Consider the following 24,764-nt stretch of genomic DNA (forward strand, 5'->3'; position numbering starts at 1 on the left):
AGAAGATGTAGTTGACCAGCGCATACTCCAGCAGAGCCAGGAAGACGAAGACGAAACAGCCCATCAGGTACATGTCAATGGCTTTGACATACGGAATCTTTGGAAGAGTCTCCCGCAAATGTGTGTTGATGGTGGTCATGGTCAGCACAGTGGTTATGCCTGCGTTCAAAAGGAATTTACTGTTAAGGGTACATAAGACAAATAGTGCGAAACCCAAATACTTATAAATACTTGTGATATTTATACATATACATTATAGTACAGTATATAAACAAATTTAGATGTAAATAAATTATATCTGTGTCCTTTAAAGATATTTGTTTGTCAAGTGGGATTCAGCGAATTCAAAAACAAGTATACATTCATCAGAATTATTAGCCCCCTGTATATTTTGTTTCCCAATTTCTGTTTAACGGAAATAAGATTTTTTTATGAATTTTGAATAAATGAATTTCTAATAACTGATTTCTTTTTTTGTTGCCATGACGACAGTGCATAATATTTTACTAGATATTTTTCCCTATACTAGTATTCAGCTTAAAGTGACATTAACCAAATCTTGACTAGGTTAGAGGAATTTGGCAAATAATACTGACCTTAAAATGTTTATTTATTTATTTATTTTTAATAAAAAACTAGCCGAAATAAAACAAATAAGACTTTCTCCCGAACAAAAAAAATATAATAAGAAATACTGTGTAAAATCCCTTCCTCTGATAAACATAATTTGATAAGTGTATACTTAATTAATTATTAATTATTTGGAGCAATATTCTATAGTAAATGCATTATTGTTAACTTGGGGTGATTGTAAGGTATTGGAGAGTAATTCATCATTCCAGATATGGTAACACTTGAATATCTGTTGTCTTGTTGAATATTTGAATCATTACTAGTGTATTACTAAATTAGCTGTTAATGAAAACACAGGGCCCAATCATACACCCGGCACAATAAGGCGCAAAGCGCGTATGATGTGATTTGTTGTTATTTTCCTTCCAGCGCAACTGTATTTTTACTGTTATGCACCACTGAGGACACTTGTATATCATTGGAAAGGACTCCTAGACTCCATCAAGAAACTTTGGATTCATCTTCAATGCCTCCTCCTTCATCTTACCCCGGACATTCTCAATAATGTTCTTGTCTGGTGACTGGGCTGGCCAATCCTGGAGCATCTTGAACTTCTTTGCTGTCAGGAACTTTGATGTGGAGGCTGAAGTATGAGAAGGAGCACTATCCTGCTGAAGAATTTGTCCTCTCCTGTGGTTTGTAATGTAATGGGAAGCACGAATGTCTTGATACCTCAGGCTGTTGATGTTGCCATCCACTGTGCAGATCTCTCACACACCCTCATACTAAATGTAACCCCAAACCATGGTTTTTCCTTCACCAAACTTGACGGATTTCTATGAGAATCTTGGGTCCATGTGGGTTCCAATAGGTCTTCTGCAGTATTTGTGATGATTGGGATGCAGTTCAACAGATTATTCATGGGAAATCTACCTTCTGCCACTTTTCACAATGATCAGCTAGAAGTCAAATTATTATTAGATGCTCTTACAACTGAGATTGACAAGTCATGAAGTATATATGTATAAATATATATGTATAAATATGTTCTGTTAAACAAAACTTGGGAGATATTTGAAAAATACTAAACATTTCACTAGAGGGGTAACAATTTTGACTTCAACTGTACTTTAGTTTTCTGAAAGAAAGTCTGTCTTTTAATAACATTCTTTTTTAAGTTCACTTGAACGTGAATCTTGCTATGAATACTAAAGGGATCACCCTAAACCTGTCCTCATTTTAAACACTCTGTAAACATTTGTGCACCTGTGAGGAGGCTTCGGCTAATTCTTTTCTTTCCGCTGATGATTCAGAATCTTAAAAATATGTGTTTTTGTTGCTCTCAGATGGCAGAGTGGGAGTTAGGCATGTTAATCTGTGAAACACAAAGCCTGTCTAACCAGTGATTTACAAATGCTCCTATTATTGCATTGAAATATCCATTCTGTCTCATTATGACAGCTTTCCTGAAATTCCGTGACAGGTATTACAGAGCGTATGATGGACAAAGTCATTATTCTTCATAAATCATGTGTTGTTATGATTCACGCTGCAGCAGATGCTAAAGACGTCTGTCATTGAAAACGCTTTCTCGAATAAAAATTTCCTGCTCTAATTTTTTCATCCTCATGTCTTTTGGCTGGAAATATACACTCACTGGCCACTTTATTAGGTACACCTTACTAGTACTGTGTTTGACCCTCTCTTGCCTTCAGAACTGCATTAATCCTTTATGGCATAGATTCAACAAGGAAATATACCTAAGAGATTTTGGTCCATATGATAGCATCACACAGTTGCTGCAGATTTATCGGTTGCACATCCGTAATGCAAATCTCCTGTTTTTAGGAGGTGCTCTATTGGATTGAGCTCTGGTGACTGTGGAGGCCATTTGAGTACCGTGAACTCATTGTCATGTTCAAGAAACCAGTCTGAGAGTATTCATGCTTTATGACATGGCGCGTTTTCCTGCTGGAAGTAGCTATCAGAAGATGGAGACACTGTGGTCATAAAGGGATGGACATGGTCAGCAACAATACTCAGGTAGGCTGTGGCATTGACACGATGCTTAATTGGTACCAATGGGCCCAAAGTGTGCCAAGAAAATATCCCCCACACCATTACACCACCACCTTGAACCAAAAACACCACCAGCCTGAACCGTTGGTACAAGGCAGAATGGATCCATGCTTTCATGTTGTTGACGCCAAATTCTGACCTTAACATTTGAATGTGGCAGCAGAAATTGAGACTCATCAGACCAGGCATCATTTTTCCAATCTTCTATTCTCCAGTTTTGGTGAGCCTGTGTGAATTGTAGCCTCAGTTTCCTGTTCTTAGCTGACAGGAGTGGCACTGGTTGTGGTCTTCTGCTGCTGTAGCCCATCTGCCTCAAGGTTGGACGTGTTGTGCATTCTGAGATGCTCTTCTGCATATCTCTGATGTAACCAGTCTGGCCATTCTCCTCTGACCTCTGGCATCAACAAAGCATTTGCGCCCACAGAACTGCCGCTCTCTTGATATTTTCTCGTTTTTTGGACCATTCTCAGTAAACCCTCGAGATGGCTGTGCGTGAAAATCCAAGTAGATCAGCAGTTTCTGAAATACTCAGACCAGCCTGTCTGGCACCAACAACCATGCCACGTTTAAAGTCACTTAAATCACCTTTCCTCCTCATTCTGATCATTCTGATGAACTGCAACAGATCGTCTTGATGAACGATGAACATGCTGATTCCTTCAATTTTTTTAAAGAATAATGTCACATCTAGTACCATAATACAGATACGCGCGTGTGACAAAAACTTTCATGAACCTAATCAGACTGGGCTTTAAACACTTGTATTTGCTCATCCTATATATCACTCTGTCTTCTGTTAAATGCTACAGCGGTTTGCACTCGTGTGGATGAATGAGAGCAGGCCAGACAGCAATCACAAAGAGTGCTCTTTTATTCACACTGAGAAGCTCGCACGCTTTATGCCTACATCAGCCTTACATAATCACTAATGACAGGAAAAAAGTGGGGGCTTAGAAAGAAGAAAAACCTATAGAAAATGTGTGTTAAAAATGACCAAATCAAATCAGTATAAATGTCTGTCAATATGCTTGATTAAAGATTTTAGGAGAGTATTTGGGCTGAGTCAAAAAAGAAAAAAAAACCTGTTCTGAGAATTTAACACAGTTATAGGTCATTTAAAGAGGTCACTGGCTGCTTACTGGCTTTATACTGTTGAAGTCTTCTTATAATGTTATTGAGATTTTAGGCAGTTTTTGGGCAGATAGATAGATAGATAGATAGATAGATAGATAGATAGATAGATAGATAGATAGATAGATAGATAGATAGATAGATAGATAGATAGATAGATAGATAGATGGATGGATGGATGGATGGATGGATGGATGGATGCTGTAGATAGATAGATAGATAGATAGATAGATAGATAGATAGATAGATAGATAGATAGATGGATAGATGGATAGATGGATAGACGGACGGATGCTGAAGATAGATAGACAGACAGATAGACAGACAGACAGACAGACAGACAGACAGATAGATAGATAGATAGAGAGATAGATAGATAGATAGATAGATAGATAGATAGATAGATAGATAGATAGATAGATAGATAGATAGATAGACGGACGGACGGACGGACGGACGGACGGATGCTGAAGACAGACAGACAAACAGACAGACAGAAAGACAGACAGATAGATAGATAGATAGATAGATAGATAGATAGAAAGCATCTATATAGACACAGACAGATAGATAGATAGATAGATAGATAGATAGATAGATAGATAGATAGATAGATAGATAGATAGATAGATAGATAGATAGATAGATAGATAGATAGATAGATAGATAGATAGATAGATAGATAGATAGATAGACGGACGGATGGATGCTGAAGACAGACAGACAGACAGACAGATAGATAGATAGATAGATAGATAGATAGATAGATAGATAGATAGATAGATAGATAGATAGATAGATAGATAGATAGATAGACGGACGGACGGACGGACGGACGGACGGACGGACGGACGGACGGATGGATGCTGAAGATAGACAGACAGACAGACAGACAGACAGACAGACAGACAGACAGATAGATAGATAGATAGATAGATAGATAGATAGATAGATAGATAGATAGATAGATAGATAGATAGATAGATAGATAGATAGATAGATAGATAGATAGATATTACTAGCTATCTACAGTGAAATTGCAAAATATTTGTTAATATATATAAATGGAAAATATCTAACTCTACTGACTGTCATTTCCCCTATAGAATTTCAGATATTGATGGTCAATTTGGGATTTTGTGACAGTATCGGATTCATTTATTTATTTTTTTGATGACCTGCTCACATTTATATACTCACATCCGATTGTCTGTATTTACACAGCACACGGCAAAAGGCGCAACGACCAGGAAAAAAAAAGAGCGGTCGCAGACTGACAGCTGATAATAAAAAAAAAAACGCTCTTTTCTCCATTCCGATAAGCCATTCTCCATTTTGATAAGTTGTTTTGCGATAGTTTACGACTGAAATGTTCTCATTTGGCCATCTTCTTTTAATCTAGGCCTTTTTAAACCAGTAGGCATCTTAATGTAATGTCCATGGCGTGATTTATGCACGTGATGTATGTAACAGTATTATTTTATCTTGATTACATGGTGGATGTTGCACTTTCTTTCTATCTCGTGACACCCTTAATATATACAGTAGCTGTAAATACCATACTACTTGTAAATTAAGATGAAATAACAAAACAAAGCATTATAAGTCCTTGATAAATCATTAAAAACGTGTTAACAAGCTTTATTATCATGTTGTTAGTGTGATTAAATTCATAATTCATTTTTAGCCATTTACTTAGCACAATTTTTTAGCAACCCCCGAATCACAAATTTTTAACCCCTGGCTATGGCCTAGGGCAGGGATGGGCAAACTCGATCCTGGAGGGCCGGCGTCCCTGCATAGTTTTGCTCCAACCCTAATCAAACACACCTGCTTGTAGTTTTCTAGTGATCTTAAAGACACTAATTAGGGTGTTCAGGTGTGTTTGATTAGTGTTGGAGCAAAACTCTGCAGGGACACCGGCCCTCGAGGATCAAGTTTGCCCATACCTGGCCTAGGGGGTCAAAAAGGGGGCTAAGAGAGAAACTAGTAAATTTATTAGAAGTTTTGTTTTTCTTTTACCTTTATTCACAAAATTGCTCAAAACAATTATATTGTTTTTATATGTTATTAAATGTGTGGTAAGATTGTGCTAAAAGAAGTATAAATGACCACTGATAGAGTACGCTCCCTTGGCAATGCCGGCAGCAGCACCATATAGTGGATGAACTACATACGAGGAGGTCAGATCAGGAGAGAATACTGCTGTGCTATAACAGGAGACACAGGAGAATGGTAGGTGGACAGGGAAAGGTACAGTAAGTGGAGTGTGTCTGACAGCTGTGTGTGGAGGCGGAACCAAGAGAACAGACAGTGCCAATCCAGGTGTCCAGAACTGAATTGATATATGCTGAATATGCTACATGTCAATGCTTTTCTTGCCTGGTTAAGATACAGTTCGAGCTGAAATATCACATAAATCATACTTACTGCATATAGATCTATATAGTAGTGAATATATAGATTGTTTTGTTAGATCAGTGCCTACCTAAAGCGACCCTGGCAGCCGAGGCATCATAGTTGATCCAGAAGGATACCCAGGATAGGATGGTGATTAGGATGGAAGGCATGTAGGTTTGCAGAATGAAGTAGCCGATGTTTCTCTTAAGCTTGAAGCTCAGGGAGAGGCGAGGATATGAACCTGTTCGAAAATAACCCAGCAATGAGATAGTGTTAGCAAGATTTATAAAATGCCGTTTGTGCAACTTAATTGTTTTGTGAATTGTTTTTTTGTAGGACCACCAGCATCTTATTGTGTACATAACTCTGTACTGTATGTAATGTTCATATTTGGGCTTTGAGACTTTGTAAGCTCATAGGATGTACAGCTCAACACATAATAAATGAATGCAGTTTATTGAGTTTAACCCTGTTAGCTTTGTGTGTATGTGTGTATGTACAGTTGAAGTCAGAACTATTAGTCCCCTTTTGAATTTTTTTTCTTTTTTAAATATTTCCCAAATGATGTTTAACAGAACAAGGAAATTTTCACAGTATGTCTGATAATATTTTTTCTTCTGGAGAAAGTCTTATTTGTTTTATTTCGGCTAGAATAAAAGCAGTTTTTAATTTTTTACAAAAAATTTTAAGGTCAAAATTATTAGCCCTTTTAAGCTATATATATATATATATATATATATATATATATATATATATATATATATATATATATATATATATATATATATATATATATATATTTTATTTTTTTTTTTTCCATAGTCTACAGCAGTGTTTCCCAACCCTGTTCCTGGAGCCACACCAACAGTACATATTTTGAATGTCTCCCTTATCTGACCCATTAACTTCAGGTTTTGGAGTCTCTTCTAATCTTCTGATGAGTTGATTCAGGTGTGTTTGATTAGGGAGAGGTTGAAAATGTGCACTGTTGGTGTGCCTTCAGGAACAGGGTTGGGAAACACTAGTCTACAGAACAAACCATCGTTATACAATAACTTGCCTGATTACCCTAACCTGCCTAGTTAACCTAATTACCCTAGTTAAGCCTTTAAATGTCACTTTAAGCTGTATAGAAGTGCCTTGAAAATATCTAGTCTAATATTATTTACTGTCATCATGGCAAAGATAAAATACATCAGTTATTATAGATGAGTTATTAAAACTATTATGTTTAGAAATGTGTAGAAAAAATCTCTCTGTTAAACAAAAATTGGGGAAAAAAATAAACAGGGGGCTAATAATTCAGGGTGGCTATTAATTCTGACTTCAAGTACATACAGGATTTTTTTTTTTTAATATATACAGTTGATCAAACCCAGGCTCATTCGGAAAACGTACTACTATATACACAGGGTCTCCGTGGATAAAATGTTTATAAATCAATTATGATAAAATGAAGGCCCTTAAAAGGTATTAAAAAGTCTTAATTGTGTCTTTATGAGGTTTTAAATTTTGTTCAAGCGTTGTCCAAAAGTGTTTCACTCCAAAAAAATGCTCAATTGATTTATTTAATTACTACTGTCTATTAACAACTGTTTATTAAGTTAAAGGTTTGATACTGATTAGAACTTGAAGTGGCGATGAGGTCTTAAAATATTCTGAGAAGGTCTTTAAAAAGTCTTACAAAGGTATTGAAATTATGTTTAGGATTCCGGTATATACCATGACACACATCTGTAGAGCGTCAAATACTTCCCTGGAGGTATGTTTTATTGCAAGATTGTTTTCGTGAATCCACCAGAGGCCGCTGTGTATGCTTTTTGAGATCTCAAATTTCTTCACGCCTGTTGTTCTTGTGTAAATCCACCAGAGGCCACTGTTGACTGACTGACTAACTGACTGATCGACTGACCCACCCTCCTCCTTCCCTAAACCCAACTAATAGTGTTTTCAGAAGCACCAATTGACCTGCCCACCCACTTATCTAAACCCAGCCGACTGTTTTCAAAAGCAATCCAGAAAAAGAAAAGGCCTCGCCTGATCTTTACCACGTTTTCAGATTTTACCACATTCTCACCCTGTTATTTACTAGTTTATTTAATTTTTTGGGCTTCAATTTTTGTCTTACTCGCTTTCTAAAAACGTTCTTCACCAGACTTGAACTCCGTCATTGTGGTCAACATATCTCGACATATTTGGCAAGCTACTAGACAAACTAGTAACAGCGGGAAAGCCGGCCATACGGACATAAGTGGTCAGCTGGTAAGCGCGAAAAAGAACGGCATCACACCGCCCCGTAGTGTTCGTTTTAAAGACTCCTGGCTACAAAATTCGCAAGCTATCTCCATAAATGTATATAGGGTTATGTTGTATAGCCTATGTTGACTTTATCACGCTTAATACACAGATACTTGCCACAAAACATAAAAGTTAGACACCATTATTTTTCTGAGTAATCTTATTTTATTAATTCTTTAGTTAAAGTCAAAGCTGACTGAAATGAAAACAGCTGGATGGAGCATACACTAACCTACATATTATTAAGTCACAAGATGATGGACAATGTCATGCTCTCAACTTTGTAGGGATAGTTTGGGGATTGTCACGTACTTCCAGTTCTAACATAACAAAGCAAGTGGATGTTGCTAGATCGGATATGGATGCGGCCAGAAGTTAACGAGATTTATTTATATTATTTATGAAATTTCCCATTCATTGTATTTTATTAACGTCTACCCCCACCCCAACCCTAAACCCAAGCATCACAGTAATGTAAAAACAGTATTTGTACCGAGTATTATTTATTTTATCTATTAAATTACCCAATAAATTGTATTTTTAACTCCTACCCCCACCCCAACCCTAAACCCAACAGTCACAGTACTGTAAAAATATTAATTATTGTTATACAGTGTCATAAAAAATGCTGCTATATTAATGTGCATATCGCACTACTGGCCGTCCGTGTATCCGATCTAGACTTTACCAAAGCAAGTTCAATAAATAAATAAATGAGTTTGATATGGAGGAACTTGGCTGTCCTGCACCAAGTCCTGACCTCAACCCAACTGAACACCAGTACAATTATTGTATCAATAAAACATTTATGGAATTAAAATCTTTTTTTTTGCACTAAACTTACTACATAGCATCAGACAACAGTTTTACATTATGTAACCCCCCCCCTTCCCCACCTACAGCGTAATATTAAAAAGTGCATCATTTTTTACACACATATATTTTATATCAAATTACATTGTTCTTTAAATACACATTATGTTATGACAATTAATATATGACATAATTTAGCACAGTTGTGAGTTTATTTTCTTCATGCTTCAACAATTAGAACATATTTATCTGCATGGTATTCTCCTGCAGTCTATTCTCTGAATGCATTAGTCTGTATAGGGGTTTCCTGGAATGTTAGATGATTCATGGCTCAGCCCTCATCACTTGTGGACTATCTGCGTGAGAATGTCTTAAGGCAAAGTGTATGAATGAAACATACAACACAAGACATTATACGCACCCCACCATATTTTGGAATAAACAATGAATAAAATGTACTCATCTTTACCTAAATTGAGTGAGAAGTGAGAATCCAAATATATTTCTCTGTAGTACACACATAGGGACTAAAATGTTCTTAAGGATGTTGTTTAGTATGAAGGGCAGTATATATGTTTGTTCTCTGGACTAACAAATCATGCTTTTCACTCTGCCAATCCCACGGACGAGTCTGGGTTTGGTTGCCAGGAGACTGCAGTGTGCCAAGTGTAAAGTTTGGTGGAGGGGGGATTATGGTGTGAGGTTGAGGCTGTTTTTTCAGCGAAGAAAGTATAAATCCTTCAGCATACCAAAACATTTTGGACAGTTTCATGCTCTCAACTTTGTGGGAACAGTTAGGGGATGGCCTCTTTCTGTTCTAACATAGAAAGCAAGCTCAATAAATAAATGGATGAGTGAGTTTGATAGGGGAGAACTTGACTGGCCTGCACCAAGCCCTGACCTCAACCCAACTGAACACCTTTAAACTTTAGACACCTTGTATAAGTGTCTAATCTCACAAATGCACTTCTAGAAGAATGGTCAAATCTTCCATGAACACACTGCTAAAGTTTGTGAAAAGCTTTTCCAGAAGAACTGAAGATGACCTCAACCCGACTAAATACATTTAGACCCGGGGTGCCCAAACTCGGTCCTGGAGGGCCGGTGTCCTGCAGACTTTAGCTCTAACTTGCCTCAACACAATTGCATGGATGTTTCTAGAAAGCCTAGTAAGAGCTTGATTAGCTAGCCCAGGTGTGTCTGATTGGGATTGTAACTAAACTATGCAGGACACCAGCCTCCCAGGACCAAGTTTGGGGACCCCTGATTTAGACTAAGACTGTGAGTCAGGCCTTTTCATCTGACATCAGTGTGTAACCTCACAATAAAACTTCTAGAAGAATAGTCAAATACTTCTATTTACACACTCCTAAACTTTGTGGAAAGCCTTTCCAGAAGAATTGAAGATGACCTCAACCCAACTGGACACATTTAGACTAATGCTGTGTTCAGACCAGACGTGGAAGAACCATCAAGCACAAGTGATTTACATGTTAAGTCAATGCAAAGACGCGAACAGACATTCAGTGCGATACACGTGAATGAGGCAGCGCAAATGACATGATTCGCGTGAATGAAGTGGCGCGAGTTGAGTGTTTTGCGTGATAGATGCGCTTATCACGCGAATTACTGGAGATGGAAAATCTGAACTTCAGCAGACATTCGCGCCACATTAACCAATCAGGAGCTTTTTATTGTAGGGGAGTGATTATGACGTAGTGCCTGTTGTTGGTGTCCTGGGGGAAAATCCTCCTGCCAACACCGGACAACAGTTCATCAAACTGGGCTCGGCTCAGTCGGAAGCACCACTGACAGCTTCCATCATCCAGGTATAGTTTCTGGAGAAGTTTATAAGCTCACAGAGCTGGGTGGACCTCAGAATGGATTTAGTAGACTCAGCCACGGGTCCAAATAAATCGATGCTGTTTTTCATAAACCCAGCTATTCTCTCAATAAAATCCATGATAGCCATTTATAAATGAAGCTAGAGTCACCGGGCAGAAAGAAACCAACACAATCTCACGGCAATTCGTAACTTTTTCATTTAGTAGCTAATTCGTATGAATTCGTACGATCTAATTCGTATAATTTAGTACGATTCGCTCATCCCCCAATGACGGTTGGGTTTAGGGGTGGGGTTGGGTGCCACACCTCCTTTTTAAAATCGTACAAATTCCTACGACTGAACTCGTACGAATTCGTACAAATTAGCCAATAAACTGACAAAACGTAAAATACTTACGTTTTCTCGTGAGATCAGGCTAAAAGAAACCCCACCCATAATGCGAATCCGCGTCTGTTGTGAAGTGAATTTGACGCGCGAATGAAGCGGATTTGCGGACACACATACACTATGGCCAATTTAGCTTACTCAATTCACCTATAGCACATGTCTTTAGATTGTGGGGGAAACCGAAGCACCCGGAGGAAACCCAAGACAACACCAGGAGAACATGCAAACGCCGCACAAAAATGCCAACTGACCCAGCCGAGGATCGAACCAGCGACCTTCTTGCTGTGAGGCGAACATTCTACCCACAGCGCAACCGCGTCGCTCATAACTTTTAAATGAATTTTTTTTCAAAACAAAAATCTAAATTTGTGATTATTTGCTCACATTCATGTCATTCCAAAAAAAATTGGTTCATAAGGCTGTGTGAGTTAGTTTGAATCGATCGATTGATTGATTGATTGATTGATTGATTGATTTCATGCTCTCAATTTTGTGGGAACAGTTCTGGGATGGCCTCTTCTTATTCTAATATAAAAAGCAAGCTCCATAGATAAATGGATAAGTGAGTTTGAAAAGGAGGAACTTGACTGGCCTGCACCAAGCCCTGACCTCCACCCAACTGAACACCTTTATTTTTATTCTTATTTATTATTATTTTGATAATTTTTCCTGCAGTAGGCACTATATCATGAATTGTTGTTACTTAGCTGTGGACTATTTTATCTGGGGTCTGCTGCAGGCATGGTATGACAAAGTTCCTAGATTATGCCAGAATTAGACTATAGTTTCTAGCCATATTGACCTAAATAGCAACTTTTTCTTTTTCGCTTTTATTAGTTCATGATGTAACTTTTTTGATTTTTATGATCAAGATGCTAATAAAAGTCTAATCCGATTCAATAGTCTATGCTAAGCTAAGCTAAAAGTGTTCTCAGAACCAGAGATTAGCTGAACGGATTCAAAAATGGTTTATCTGCTTAACTCTAGGTGCCTATTTTCAAAAAGAAGTGAAGTTTTCCTTGGTAGTGCTGTTGAAGCTGAACACCGTCTTCATATTTTCCGACTAGCTGAACCAAACATTATTTCCGAAGGCTGCGTCTACAGCTAACCTCCTGACTTGCATGACAAATTCATGAATATGAAAATGTAGTCGATGAATAAATCAAGTGGTCACACAACATTCTGTTAAATAACTTATAAGAACACCCTGTTTCTTGTTTTCCGTGTGTGTGTTTTTCATTTTTCAGGCCAGGGTTATTTCGTATAACTGCTGGGGGCTTGGGATACCACTAGCCATGCCAAAACGAGACGCTCATAAACTTGGTGTTTACTTCTCTACTAGGCATTTTCAATGAATGATCTGCTTATTGACTGAAACTGCTTACAGAAGCAGAACTAGCTGTATGTGTAGTACATGTGGTGTGTAAATGGGTGGGGGATTTGACCACGAAGTGCCCTAATACGTAAGTGGGGCAAATACGTTTTGTGCATTTGCAACTTTAATATTTTAACAAGCTGCAAGCCTGGTCTTTTCAAGAAGGTGAATACCACATGGTACAATTCTCAATTGATTCCTAAAGTGTTCTGTAGTTTGGTTACCTGTAGAAAACACAACATTTTTAGAGATGAGTTTGTAGTCCACTATGGAGAACTGAGGAAGCTCTATCCTTTCAACGCCCGTTACCGCATGGTTGCCGCCTCGCCAGTAAAACTCAATGTCATCTGTGGTGTAGCCATCTGAAAGAAGAAAACAGACAAATATTAAAACACATATGAGAGTCTCGGGCATTGAATTGAAGCCAAATAAACATTCATCCATCCATTTCAATCAAATAAATTCAAAGCATATACAAACCTTTAGCAAAATATTACAATAATCCACTGCGAAATGAAATGAACAACCCACTCCTTTTAAATCCTTCAATTTAAATGTCAATTATTGACCATATACAGTATGTAATATACTACTACCACTACTAATACATTTTTCTGTCTCAACTTAGGACAGTTTAATCTCGCAATCACAAGCCCATTTTACAAATGAACACATACTGTATGAGTGTGTTGTGTCACATGTGTTGGTCTAAAGTTCTGGGATTAAATTGACATTAAACAATAGTCAACAATAGTCATCAATTTCAATCAAATAACATTAAAAGCTTACAAAAACCTTCAAAATAACCCATTAAATATATTCAACCCGATATATTCATCAATTTAAATATAAATTATTGCAGAATTGACCATATCTGACATATGAGCGCATAAGTACTACTACTACTAATACACGTTACTGTGTCAGTTTAGGACAGTAGTCTAATCGTGAAATTCCCACCCCATTTCATAAATGAACACACTTGTTTCTGTTGAGTCATATTTGTTTGTCTAAATTCTTGGGATGAAAATGACATCAACAACAATAACATCAACAATAGTCATCCATTTTAATTAAATAAATCTAAAAGCACGCAAAAACCTTCAAAGTAGTCCATTCCAAAATGAACTTAACAACCGAAACTATTTTAAATGCATCAGTTCAAATATCAATTATTGACCAATTGACCATATCTTACGTATAAGTGCATAAGTAATACTACTACTAATATTAATATGAATAAATCAACCAAGGCTCATTCTGAAAACGTATCGCTATATACCTTTCTGGAGAGCGTCAAATACATCCCAGGAGCTACGTTTTTAGCAGTTTTTGTTTTTGCAAATCCACCAGAAGCGGCTGTGTATGCTTTTTGAGATCTCAAATTTTTCTCGCGAGTGCCATTCGTGCCTGCTCTCTTCGAGTAAATCCACCTGAGGTCACTGTCAACTGACTGAATGAATGACTGACTGATCGACTGACCCACCCTTCTCCTTCAAAAGCACCAAGTGACCCGCCCACCCACCCACTTCCCTAAACCCAACCGACAGTTTTATAAAGCAATCCAGAAAAAGAAAAACCCTCGCCTGATTTTTACCACGTTTTTAGATTTTACCACATTCTCACCCTGTTATTTACTTGTTTATTTTAGTTTTTGGTTTCTGTTTTTTAGTCTTTCCGGAACGTTCTTCATCGCACTCGAACGCCGTCATCATGGTCAACTCCTCTCTGTGTCTCAAGTCCGCCAACGTACGTGGCAAGCTACTGAATAAACTGGTAACAGCGGGAAAGCTGTCCATACGGAGGTAAGCACAAAAAGAAGGTCATACCTCTCTATAGCGTTAGTTTTAAAGACAAATGCAGCCATACGTACTTCCGACCACATAATTCGCGATCATCAGAAATGTATATAGGGCTACGTTTTCAGAATGAGCCTACGTTGGAATAAATCTTACTGTCCCAACTTATAACAGTATCTCTAATCATGCAATTCCCAGCCCATTACACAAATGAACACACCCATTGTGTGTGTCTGTTGTGTCACATTTGTCGGTCTAAAGTCGTGGGATGAAAACGGCATTAAATAAAGTCAGAAAAACAACAACATTGTTCCTTCCATTTCAATCAATTAATTTAAAAGCATACACAAACCTTCAACATATTACAGTAATCCATTCCAATATGAAATGCATCAATTTAAATGTCAATTATTGATCATATCTGATATATCACTGCATAAATAATAATAACAACTACTACAATAACAATAATACATCTTAATATTCCAACTTTTGACACTCTAATCTTGCATTCTCAGCCCATTACACAAATGAACACACACTTGCGCATCAAGTTGATTAGTTAGTGACCCAAAAACAAGATGTTCATGAAGCTCAGCAGCTGTTGTGATGTTTGGGCAGATGCCGCATAATACATTAATACATTCTGGGAATAAAATAAGTAACATTTTTTGTAATTTTCAGAAAGTGAACGCACTTATTTGTTTTAATATTCATCTTTATCTATTTCTTTTTTCAGGTTAAAAAACGTTACGCTACAGCAAACAGTGTCTTTATTCATTATAAGCTTTGCATATCCATAATTTAACATGCTAAATCATTTAAGGGGCGCTAAGATGTGAAGAATTCTAAATGATGAAAAGTGTAATCAAGTTCAAGCCGTGAACGTTTGCTACATTTGCGAGGAGCTCTGAAATCAAGCCTGCGCTATGGGTCGTGATATGAAGAATTCTCCGATGTAATAACAACAGAGGAACGTGTCTGTGCCACATGTTGTTGTCTGAATCATTATTTTACTTGTATTTTTTCGGATCTGAGGTCAAGCTGAACCTGTGTTATTAGAGAGCAGAGGATAAGCACATGCAAGCCTTAGGTCAAACTCATTGTCAAGTCAAATCATACGGCACTCCGTTTCTGACCTCAGACGGAGGAAAAAAAAAGCCGTCATAAATATTCAAGGAAAAAACATGAGATATTTTGTTTGCTTCGGTGCTCGCTGTGCTGAAAAGCGACAGAAACACGAACAGCCAGACCCATGTAGTCCAACCATAAATGATTGAAAAACATCTTATTGTATTGGAGCAAACAACGCTCCACTTCAGACCATGAAAAAAAATCTCTTGGCCTTGCATAATCCACCCGTGGATGATCCTCTGTGCGACTGTAAGTTGTCAGACCGACGGCCAAAACACAAGAGAATAGTGTATTATATGAGAGGAAAAACATCAAAAGGAAAAGTAAAAGGGGGAGTAAACTGAGGCACAGTGTTCCCACTTATCCAAGCCACAAAAGGTTTTGAAGAACCAGGTTGTATCATCAAAAAGGAGAATTAGAATAGAATTTTATCCAATATACAGAGTATATATATATATATATATATATATATATATATATATATATATATATATATATATATATATATATATATATATATACACACACACAGTTGAAGTCAAAACTATTAGCCCCCCTTGAATTTTTTTTCCTTTTTCAAATATTTCCCAAATGATTTTTAACAGGGCAAGGAAATTTTCACAGTATGTCTGATAATATTTTTTCTTCTGGAGAAAGCCTTATTTGTTTTAGTTCTGCTAGAATAAAGGCAGTTTTTAATTTTTTAAAAACCATTTTAAGGTCAAAATAATTAGCCCCTTTAAGCTATAATTTTTTCGACAGAACAAACCATCGTTATACAATAACTTGCCTAATTACCCTAACCTGCCTAGTTAACCCAATTAACCTAGTTGAGGCTTTAATGTCATTTTAGGCTGTATAGAAGTCTTGAAAAATATCTAGCAAAATATTATTTACTGTCATCATGGCAAAGATAAAATAAATCAGTTATTAGAAATGAGTTATTAAAACTATTATGATTAGAAATGTGTTGATTAGATATATATGTGTTACACACACACACATATATATATATATATATATATATATATATATATATATATATATATATATATATATATATATATATATATATATATATATATATATGTATATATATATATATATATATATTTATATGTATGTATATAATGCATATATATATATATATATGTGTGTGTGTGTGTGTATATATATAACACATATATATCTAATCAACACATTTCTAAACATAATAGTTTTAATAACTCATTTCTAATAACTGATTTATTTTATCTTTGCCATGATGACAGTAAATAATATTTTGCTAGATATTTTTCAAGACTTCTATACAGCCTAAAATGACATTAAAGCCTTAACTAGGTTAATTGGGTTAACTAGGCAGGTTAGGGTAATTAGGCAAGTTATTGTATATATATATATACACACACACATACACATATATATATATATATATATATATATATATATATATATATATATATATATATATATATATATATATATATATATATATATATATAGTTTGAGTCAGAATTATTAGCCCTCCTGTTTATTGTAAATGTTTAAACGTAATTTTTAATTTTAAAATCACTACTTTTTTTTTTTATTTGTGTTTTCCAAACTTTTTCTGATTTAGTTTTGTATATTTATACCTGGTTTGAGTCTCAACTGACTCTTTTGCAACCCAAGGCATGTATCATAAATAAATCATATAAACATTTGCATATTTTTCAATAATATTACTGAAATTAATATAAAAAAGTAACACACATTTGCAAAAGTAAATAATTAGACTCAATTACGGGCTTAACATGCATTGCATCACTCTTTCCTGCTAAAGTAAACATTACATCACACAAACATGACATCATATTGTTTTGCAGTGAACGTTGGCCTTTGTGTGGTTGGTTGGGCCATTCAAAGCCACTTAACTCCATTTTTTCTATGTCATTGAGTCTGACTTAGCAAATTAGCTTTTGCCGACGTTCCTGTCAAGGCTCTTACATCACTGCATTTGAATCGCTCCGCTAGCAGTGAACCCACGTGCACAGGAACTCCAGGATGAGGAGGAGGAAGAGGAATCGTGTTAGGCTAATTCTACAGGGATCGGTTACAAAACCCAGTGAATTGCTTTGTTGCATTAGACGGCTTCTTAGCTGAAATAGAACCTCTTAAACGGCTGACTTGGAAGGCTGTAAGATTGTGCAGCATTCAAAGCACATTTGAGATTCAACTCAGAACTGATTGCAATATAGTCTGCTGTTAGCATTTTGTAGCATTAAGTGAAGACAAGTTAACTTTATACACAAAATAAATCTGTTCAACACCACAGGTTAAAGTAAATACAAAAGCGGTTGTAAAGCAACTCTAAAAAAGTTTTAATGTCATTACTTAACTCAAGTTGGTTGAGTGTTGCCCATATAGTAAAATATATATTTTTTCCTGGGCAAAATATATTTTAAATATATGGTAAGAAGATATTGTATCTGTGTTGATCAATAAAATATATTTTTGACATGTTTCTAAAGATATTTTATAGTAAAGGTAATATAAATATTTATATATTTTTAAGTGTGTTGATTGGTTGATGTGCAAATGAAAATGTGTTGTTACACATGAATGTATTTGGACTCTTGGACTGAAATACAGTATATGGAGGGCATATCGTATCACATATATATGTAAGGCCGAGTGCCTTAGAGGCCCACCAGTGATGATATACAGCCATATCGCACTACTAAGAGTGTTATATACATTTATACAACAGTTTAGCACCATACTCATGTATATAAAATAGAAAATCAAACACAGAGAGTCTCAAAAATTCTTTTAGTATGAGGAACTACTTCCCTCCCCCATTCATTCACATCTGCAGCAGACCATCAGAACAGCAGAAACTATTGCTAAATCACCAATAGCATTTTAGAGTTAGCATTTGAATGATTCTCTTGCGTAATGTCTGAAGTGATGACAATTTTAGATTATATGATGAACATTTTAAGATTATAAGGCTGAACCGCATGAAATGCCATCAGTCTACAGAGATTTCCCAGTATTTCTCTGTTGCATATTGGAGATCACAATAATTAACCCCAAAAAAGCCCAAGCAGAGCAAACACTACCAGATTACTGGTATAAAAACAGCACTACAACACACAAAAGAGAGATCAACTTAGAATGTCACTTATCTGTTTTATAATGACTTTATCAGCTGTAGTTTGAAATTTAAAGAAAATTATTCTCCCCTAAAAACTTTTCATGCGGCCTCTGTCACCATCTTGTGGTGGAATTTAAACCATCTTAGCTCTTCTCAGTTTGACAGGCTGCTGGCCGCCGACTAGCTGAATCTCTGAAAGTTTAAATATTTAAAATAGGCACTATCGGTTTAAATAAACAGCATAGTTACAATCTAAACAACCACATTCTCGCCTGAAAAGCCTCAAAAGTTTATTATGTTGTCCAAAAGCTGGGATATTTGTCAAAATTATGATCTGCTGTCACTCTATGTGGGCGGAGTAATACAGAAGGGTGAAGAGGTTGTACAAGTGCTATTATTGCAGAAAATTGCATAGCTATTAGCCAATTAGATTTTCAAATTCGAGAACCAGACAGAACTATATATATATATATATATATATATATATATATATATATATACACACATAAACACCTATATATTTATTTATTTTTTGCCATATTTTTTTCTATGCTTGGTTCAATTCTGTCTAAAGTATAAAAAACTTCTTTATTCAGTTTTAAGCAGCTCTACAAAAAGCTATAGTGTTGATATGCAGGTCACTTTAGTTGAATTATTATAAAATTCAGTTCTATCGAAGTGCCTCAAAACTTGTCAATTCTGAAAGACACTTGATTCAGCTAGAAAGCAGCTCTACAGCAGACAACACTGTGACTAGTCAGCTTAAGTTGTGTTCTTAGGATTTAAAGTACTCTTAAATTGAAGCTAACTGTACAACCTATGCTGGGGTAGCATGGCATTTATAGACCTCCACCTAAATATGAATATTTAAGTAACTTGAAGGAAGATGCTCATTAGATTTTTCCTTTCGAAGCAAGACCATTACACCGAGTCTGTGTACCAGAACCACTTACTTTGTGTGTGCAATGGTGCATTCAGCTGCAGTTCTTTGGGTTAATGTGCTGTCCTTCAGCCTCTTACAGAGTTGAACACAAGTCTATGACCAGTTCTTATGTTCACGTCTTTATCAAGATGTTTACTATCCATGCGCTTCTAAATGCAATGGTTTCTACCTCAAGATGCACTGCATTACATGCCTGGAAGCATTAGGGGAAGCTTTATTCCAAATCATGCCTATACTCTCATTCACTATTCCCTACGTTAGTCCATTAATATAGTTCACTTATTACTGGTTACTGGTTTATACATGTCTCAGATGGATTCGATTTTAAATTTCTTGGTCAGACACCATGACAGTTACTTAAAGGGCACCTAGGTTACCCCTTTTTTTAGATTTAATATAAGTCTTTTGTGTCTCCAGAATGTGTCTGTAAAGTTTCAGCTCAAAACACCCATTTATTATTTATTTATAATATAATATTATTTATTATACCATATAATATTATTTATTATATACCTTTTACAAGATTCTATTTTATACATTTTTGCACTAGGGGGCGTTTTTGTCATACTGCGTCTTTAAGGCTAGTCCTCCCCGCCCACCATTTCTACGTGCCTTTCTGCAGAGGTCTGCATTCCTGCAGCTGTACCGCGGGAGCTGCAGGACCCGACCAGATTTCTTGCGCCGCAGGAGCGGCCGGTAACTGGTGTAATTTTGGATGGGAGCGGGTGGTCTAACAATATCGCTCCCGACTCCAAAGCGAGTAAGCACGCGTATGTATGTGTGTGAATGAAAGAGCGTGATGCTGTGTTTAGCTTGATTGTTGCTGTCTATGTGTGTGTGTGTGTGTGTGTGTGTGTGTGTGTGTGTGTGTGTGTGTGTGTGTGTGTGTGTGTGTGTGTGTGTGTGTGTGTATGCAAATGAGAGAGAGCTTTGTGTTGTCTGTGTGTGTGTGTGTCACTTGCTTGGTGCTTATGTGTGTGTGTTTATACACAGCTTGTTATAGGCTGTCTGGACTCTGTATAGCTGGGTGGTTTTCGGTTTTGTTCACCCCCCTGGGCGCGGCGGGAAGAAAACGGGGCGGGGCAAGCAGCAGGACAACAAATGCTGAATATAAGCAGGAGCGGTTGGGTTCAGGCTAAAACCTGGCGGGAGCGGGATTCAAAATTTAGTCCCGCGCAGCTCTCTACTTCAGAATGTCCACTAGGGTTTCAGACACCACTAGAAATGGCTGATCCCTCAATAGGGCACTATTTAAAGGTATGGGGATATTTTGGAAATGGCTGTGCTGAGCCCATGGCTCATGCTGTCACAGCTGGTTAATGCACAGATCTGGTGGTAAACATTAGGAACTCTCACTTACCAAGGACACTCACTTACCCTGAAATTTTTGTTTCAAACGAAAGTGTTGGCCTATCCTACAGAACGGTCAGGCTCTTGATTGATATGGAGGATCAGATGTCTATCACTGCATCAGAGGGCATGCTGTCATTTTCTGACAATGAATACTCTGTGCTTTTACCCCCGGTGGTGCCTGCACAGCCTGATCTTGACATGATCAGGGTAGATGTGGCAATGGCACCTGCTCTGCGATAACTAGGCGATAAGCTTGGTCATAACCTAATGTTAGATGGTAAAAACCACACCACACAACAACCGCAAAACGTTATGCAATTTTGAGTGTGCCTCACACAGGTGAGTGGGCTTGACAAACCACCTGTAGAAAACACACTCTTTCATCTCTCTGACACTTTAACCTACCCTTGCTCCAGTTTTGCACCAGACACTTTCTTACAAGAACTCCATATCTCTCTCTCTAAAAAAAAGTGTGGTTCACTCAGGTGAGTGGGCTTGACAAACCACCTGTAGCATCCTGCCTCCTTATGCATCATTCACACTAGCAGTGACTTTGTAGCTGCCTGTCGCACTGGGTGGTGACCTGCTGCAAACGCAGGTCTGTGTAGATATCTACAGCACAGATACAACCAGCCTCTGGGCGAGAGGATCCCATGAGCTCTACTAGTGCTCCTATTGGCTGTTGCTCAAAAAGTCACTCTTCATTTGCATAAAGTTGAAGGATTATCAACTTTGTTGCATCGCTCGACACACCCACCTAGATGGAGGTTGCCGGAAGTCACTCACCTTTCGTTGAAATGAACGGTCGCTTGTCGCTTTGCCGCTGCGAGTCACTTGTAATGTGAATGAGGCTTTACTTTAGCAATCCTGGGATTTGTCATAAAGAGACCAAACACCTTCTTTTCCACAGTGCAGGGCTGGGGATGAAAATACATATTGTCACAAATAAGTTTCCACAGTCTCTGGATGTGATACCCTGGGTGTGACCGGTGAAACACACGCTACATTCTCCCACAGCTTCGGGGTCCATTTTGCCAGTAGGAGGTTGTTTCTTTTGTGCATCTGGCACCTCCATGAGTACTTCAGAGTCAGATAAGTGGGGAGGAAACATGTACAGTGTCACTCTTGCTGTGCCATTCTCCATAACACAAAGATGCATCTGCTTGTTATTGCTTTGCAAGTAAGTTCCCCAGCCGGTGAACCCTAGAGATCTCTGACTCGGCGGAAAAGATGCTTGGCCCAGTATGTGAGTGTATGCTTGCTGGTCAACTCTCAGTGGAGGGCTGGTGTTGCAATTACATACACAAAAGAGGGGTTTCCAAAGTCTCTGTATGCGATAACCTGGTTGCAACAGGTGAGTGATGAGCTGTCTCTTCACCCACAGCCACAATGCCCATTCCTCTAGTAGCAGGAGATTGCTTGCAGAGAAACTTTCTCGTGTATCTCAGACTGCTCGACTTGTTCTGCTTGTATGAGGTCTATCATCCTAGCCAGTGCTGTCCAGCCCATCTCATTGGCTTATTCAGATGATCCGACTTGGCTATACTATTCAGTTCCTCAAATGCCCTTCAGTTCAGTTCATAAGCATACAATTCAAGATCATCTCAGCTGCCTCTGTCTTTTTCAAAGAGACTGCTGCCCTCCTGGTGAAGGTTAAAATTGAGCTGGTCCTCCAGTCAAGATGAAATGTGGGTTAACAGCTCGTACTTTATCTTACCCAATAACAGCATTGGATTACGACTGATCTTGAGCTTCACAGGGTGCTGTTCAGAATGCTCAGGCCATTGTTGCCAACTAACCTAAAGGACGAATATCAATTTTGCCTTGACATAGACCTTTGGTTTGTTTTTGAGGGTCAGAGATACAGCACAAGGTTCAATACTTCTTCAAGCAGTTGGGGCTGCTTGAGCAGAGCATGTTCACATCATCACAGAGCATCTCTTTTCTCGGGATGGAGCTGAACTCCATGTATTGTGCCCAGTGAGTGCTAACTTGTTTGAAGCAGTTCTGAAAAAAGACAGTGGTCCCACTGAAAGGTCCTACTAAAATTCCTTCAGAGACTCTTGAGATATATGGCACTTGGAGGCTCCTGGAACTGGAATGGCAAACATGAGATTGCTGTAGTACTGACTGTACGACCAAGTCTGAATATGGACATGACATCACAGCTCACATCACTGGCTGAGGTTCTGTGTGTAAACTTACACTTACATTCTGAGTAAATGCAATAATCTTATAGGAATCTAAAAACGTAGTGTACATAATGCTTAACCCAATAATCGGTAAAATGATCAGCTGTATTTATGTGTCTACTGTAGATGTGACTACTGAGAATGCGCGAGTGAATTAAAGTGATCTCACGCATTACTGCGGTAATGCGCGATACAGCACAACATGGTCTAACACAAGAAATACATGGCCAGCAGGGGGCAGTTATGTAACATAGTGAACATACTGAACTGATATAATGTAGAGCAGTGTTTCCCAACCCTGTTCCTGAAGGCACACCAACAGTACACATTTTCAACCTCTCCCTAATCAAACACACATGAATCAACTTATCATAACATCAGAAGAGACTCCAACACCTGAAGTTAATGGGTCAGAAAAGGGAGACATCCAAAATATGTACTGTTGGTGTGCCTCCAGGAACAGGGTTGGGAAACACTGATGTAGAGCATATTAGTGGAGCTGAGTGGTGTGACGCGCCACTAAGCATTCTGCTCCATGGTCATGTTCTTGATTGCAGGTAAACCAATACTGCTCAGATCCCGCACCAACATAAAATTGATCTAGTAGGCTAACTCTTTTTTTTGTAACTAAAAATAATGTGTCTGAAATTAAAGAACTTCGATTAAATTAGTTTCTATGACTAACTCAAAACTTCCCAGTAACTGAACATCAAAATAGTATAAAAACAATCATCTTTAGAATCAAATTGTTTAATTCCAATTGTTTTATTCCACAGTGCTTCTCACAATCAATAACGTGTTTCGCACTTGCATGAGATGCTGGCTTAGAAACAGCATGAATTAAGGAAGGGTTATCTTGGAAGATGTGTAAAGTGTGCCTACGGTACATTGCATAAAATGCTGCCTACACAGGCAGCTCGCAAAGTTTCAGAACAGTATCTCTGACTGTTCCACTTCCTGACTTGTAAGATCAGAGAACAGTCCTGCTGTGAAATTTGCTTAAATTTCTTATGTGTGCACGGGGACAGATGTTCTGAAATTTGCCTCCCATGAAAGCATTATGGAAATTAATACGGATTAAAAAATAAATAACCTGAAGTTAGGATGCACTTCAGTGGTGTCTGAACTGCACGGCAATTCTTAATAAGGGCTTTTCTTCCGTAAGAAGAAAGGGGAAAAAAGGATAAAACCTTCACCCTGAGTGTCAGTGTGGGACTGGAGGGGCAAAAAGCCCCTCTAGTTATATTTTCCAATTCTTATTCATATTGTAGAATCACCTAGGATATTCGAAAAAGGGAAAAC

At 37.6% G+C, this 24,764-nt stretch overlaps 1 protein-coding gene across 2 annotated transcripts in view; it reads right to left on the reverse strand.

Annotated features, from left to right (window-relative positions):
* Positions 1-24,764, reverse strand: part of LOC130215189 (gamma-aminobutyric acid receptor subunit beta-2) — a 157,531-nt gene that overhangs the window by 14,364 nt on the left and 118,403 nt on the right. For both annotated transcript variants that reach the window (XM_056447100.1, XM_056447099.1), the window contains exons 6-8: positions 13,127-13,264; positions 6,272-6,424; positions 1-159 (exon numbers count right to left, since the gene is read on the reverse strand). The exon at positions 1-159 is cut by the window's left edge and continues 86 nt beyond it. In XM_056447100.1, the coding sequence (XP_056303075.1) occupies positions 1-159; positions 6,272-6,424; positions 13,127-13,264 (450 nt within the window). The remainder of the gene's footprint in view (positions 160-6,271; positions 6,425-13,126; positions 13,265-24,764) is intronic.

This window comes from Danio aesculapii, chromosome 21, assembly GCF_903798145.1.
Source record: "Danio aesculapii chromosome 21, fDanAes4.1, whole genome shotgun sequence".
Taxonomy (NCBI): domain Eukaryota; kingdom Metazoa; phylum Chordata; class Actinopteri; order Cypriniformes; family Danionidae; genus Danio; species Danio aesculapii.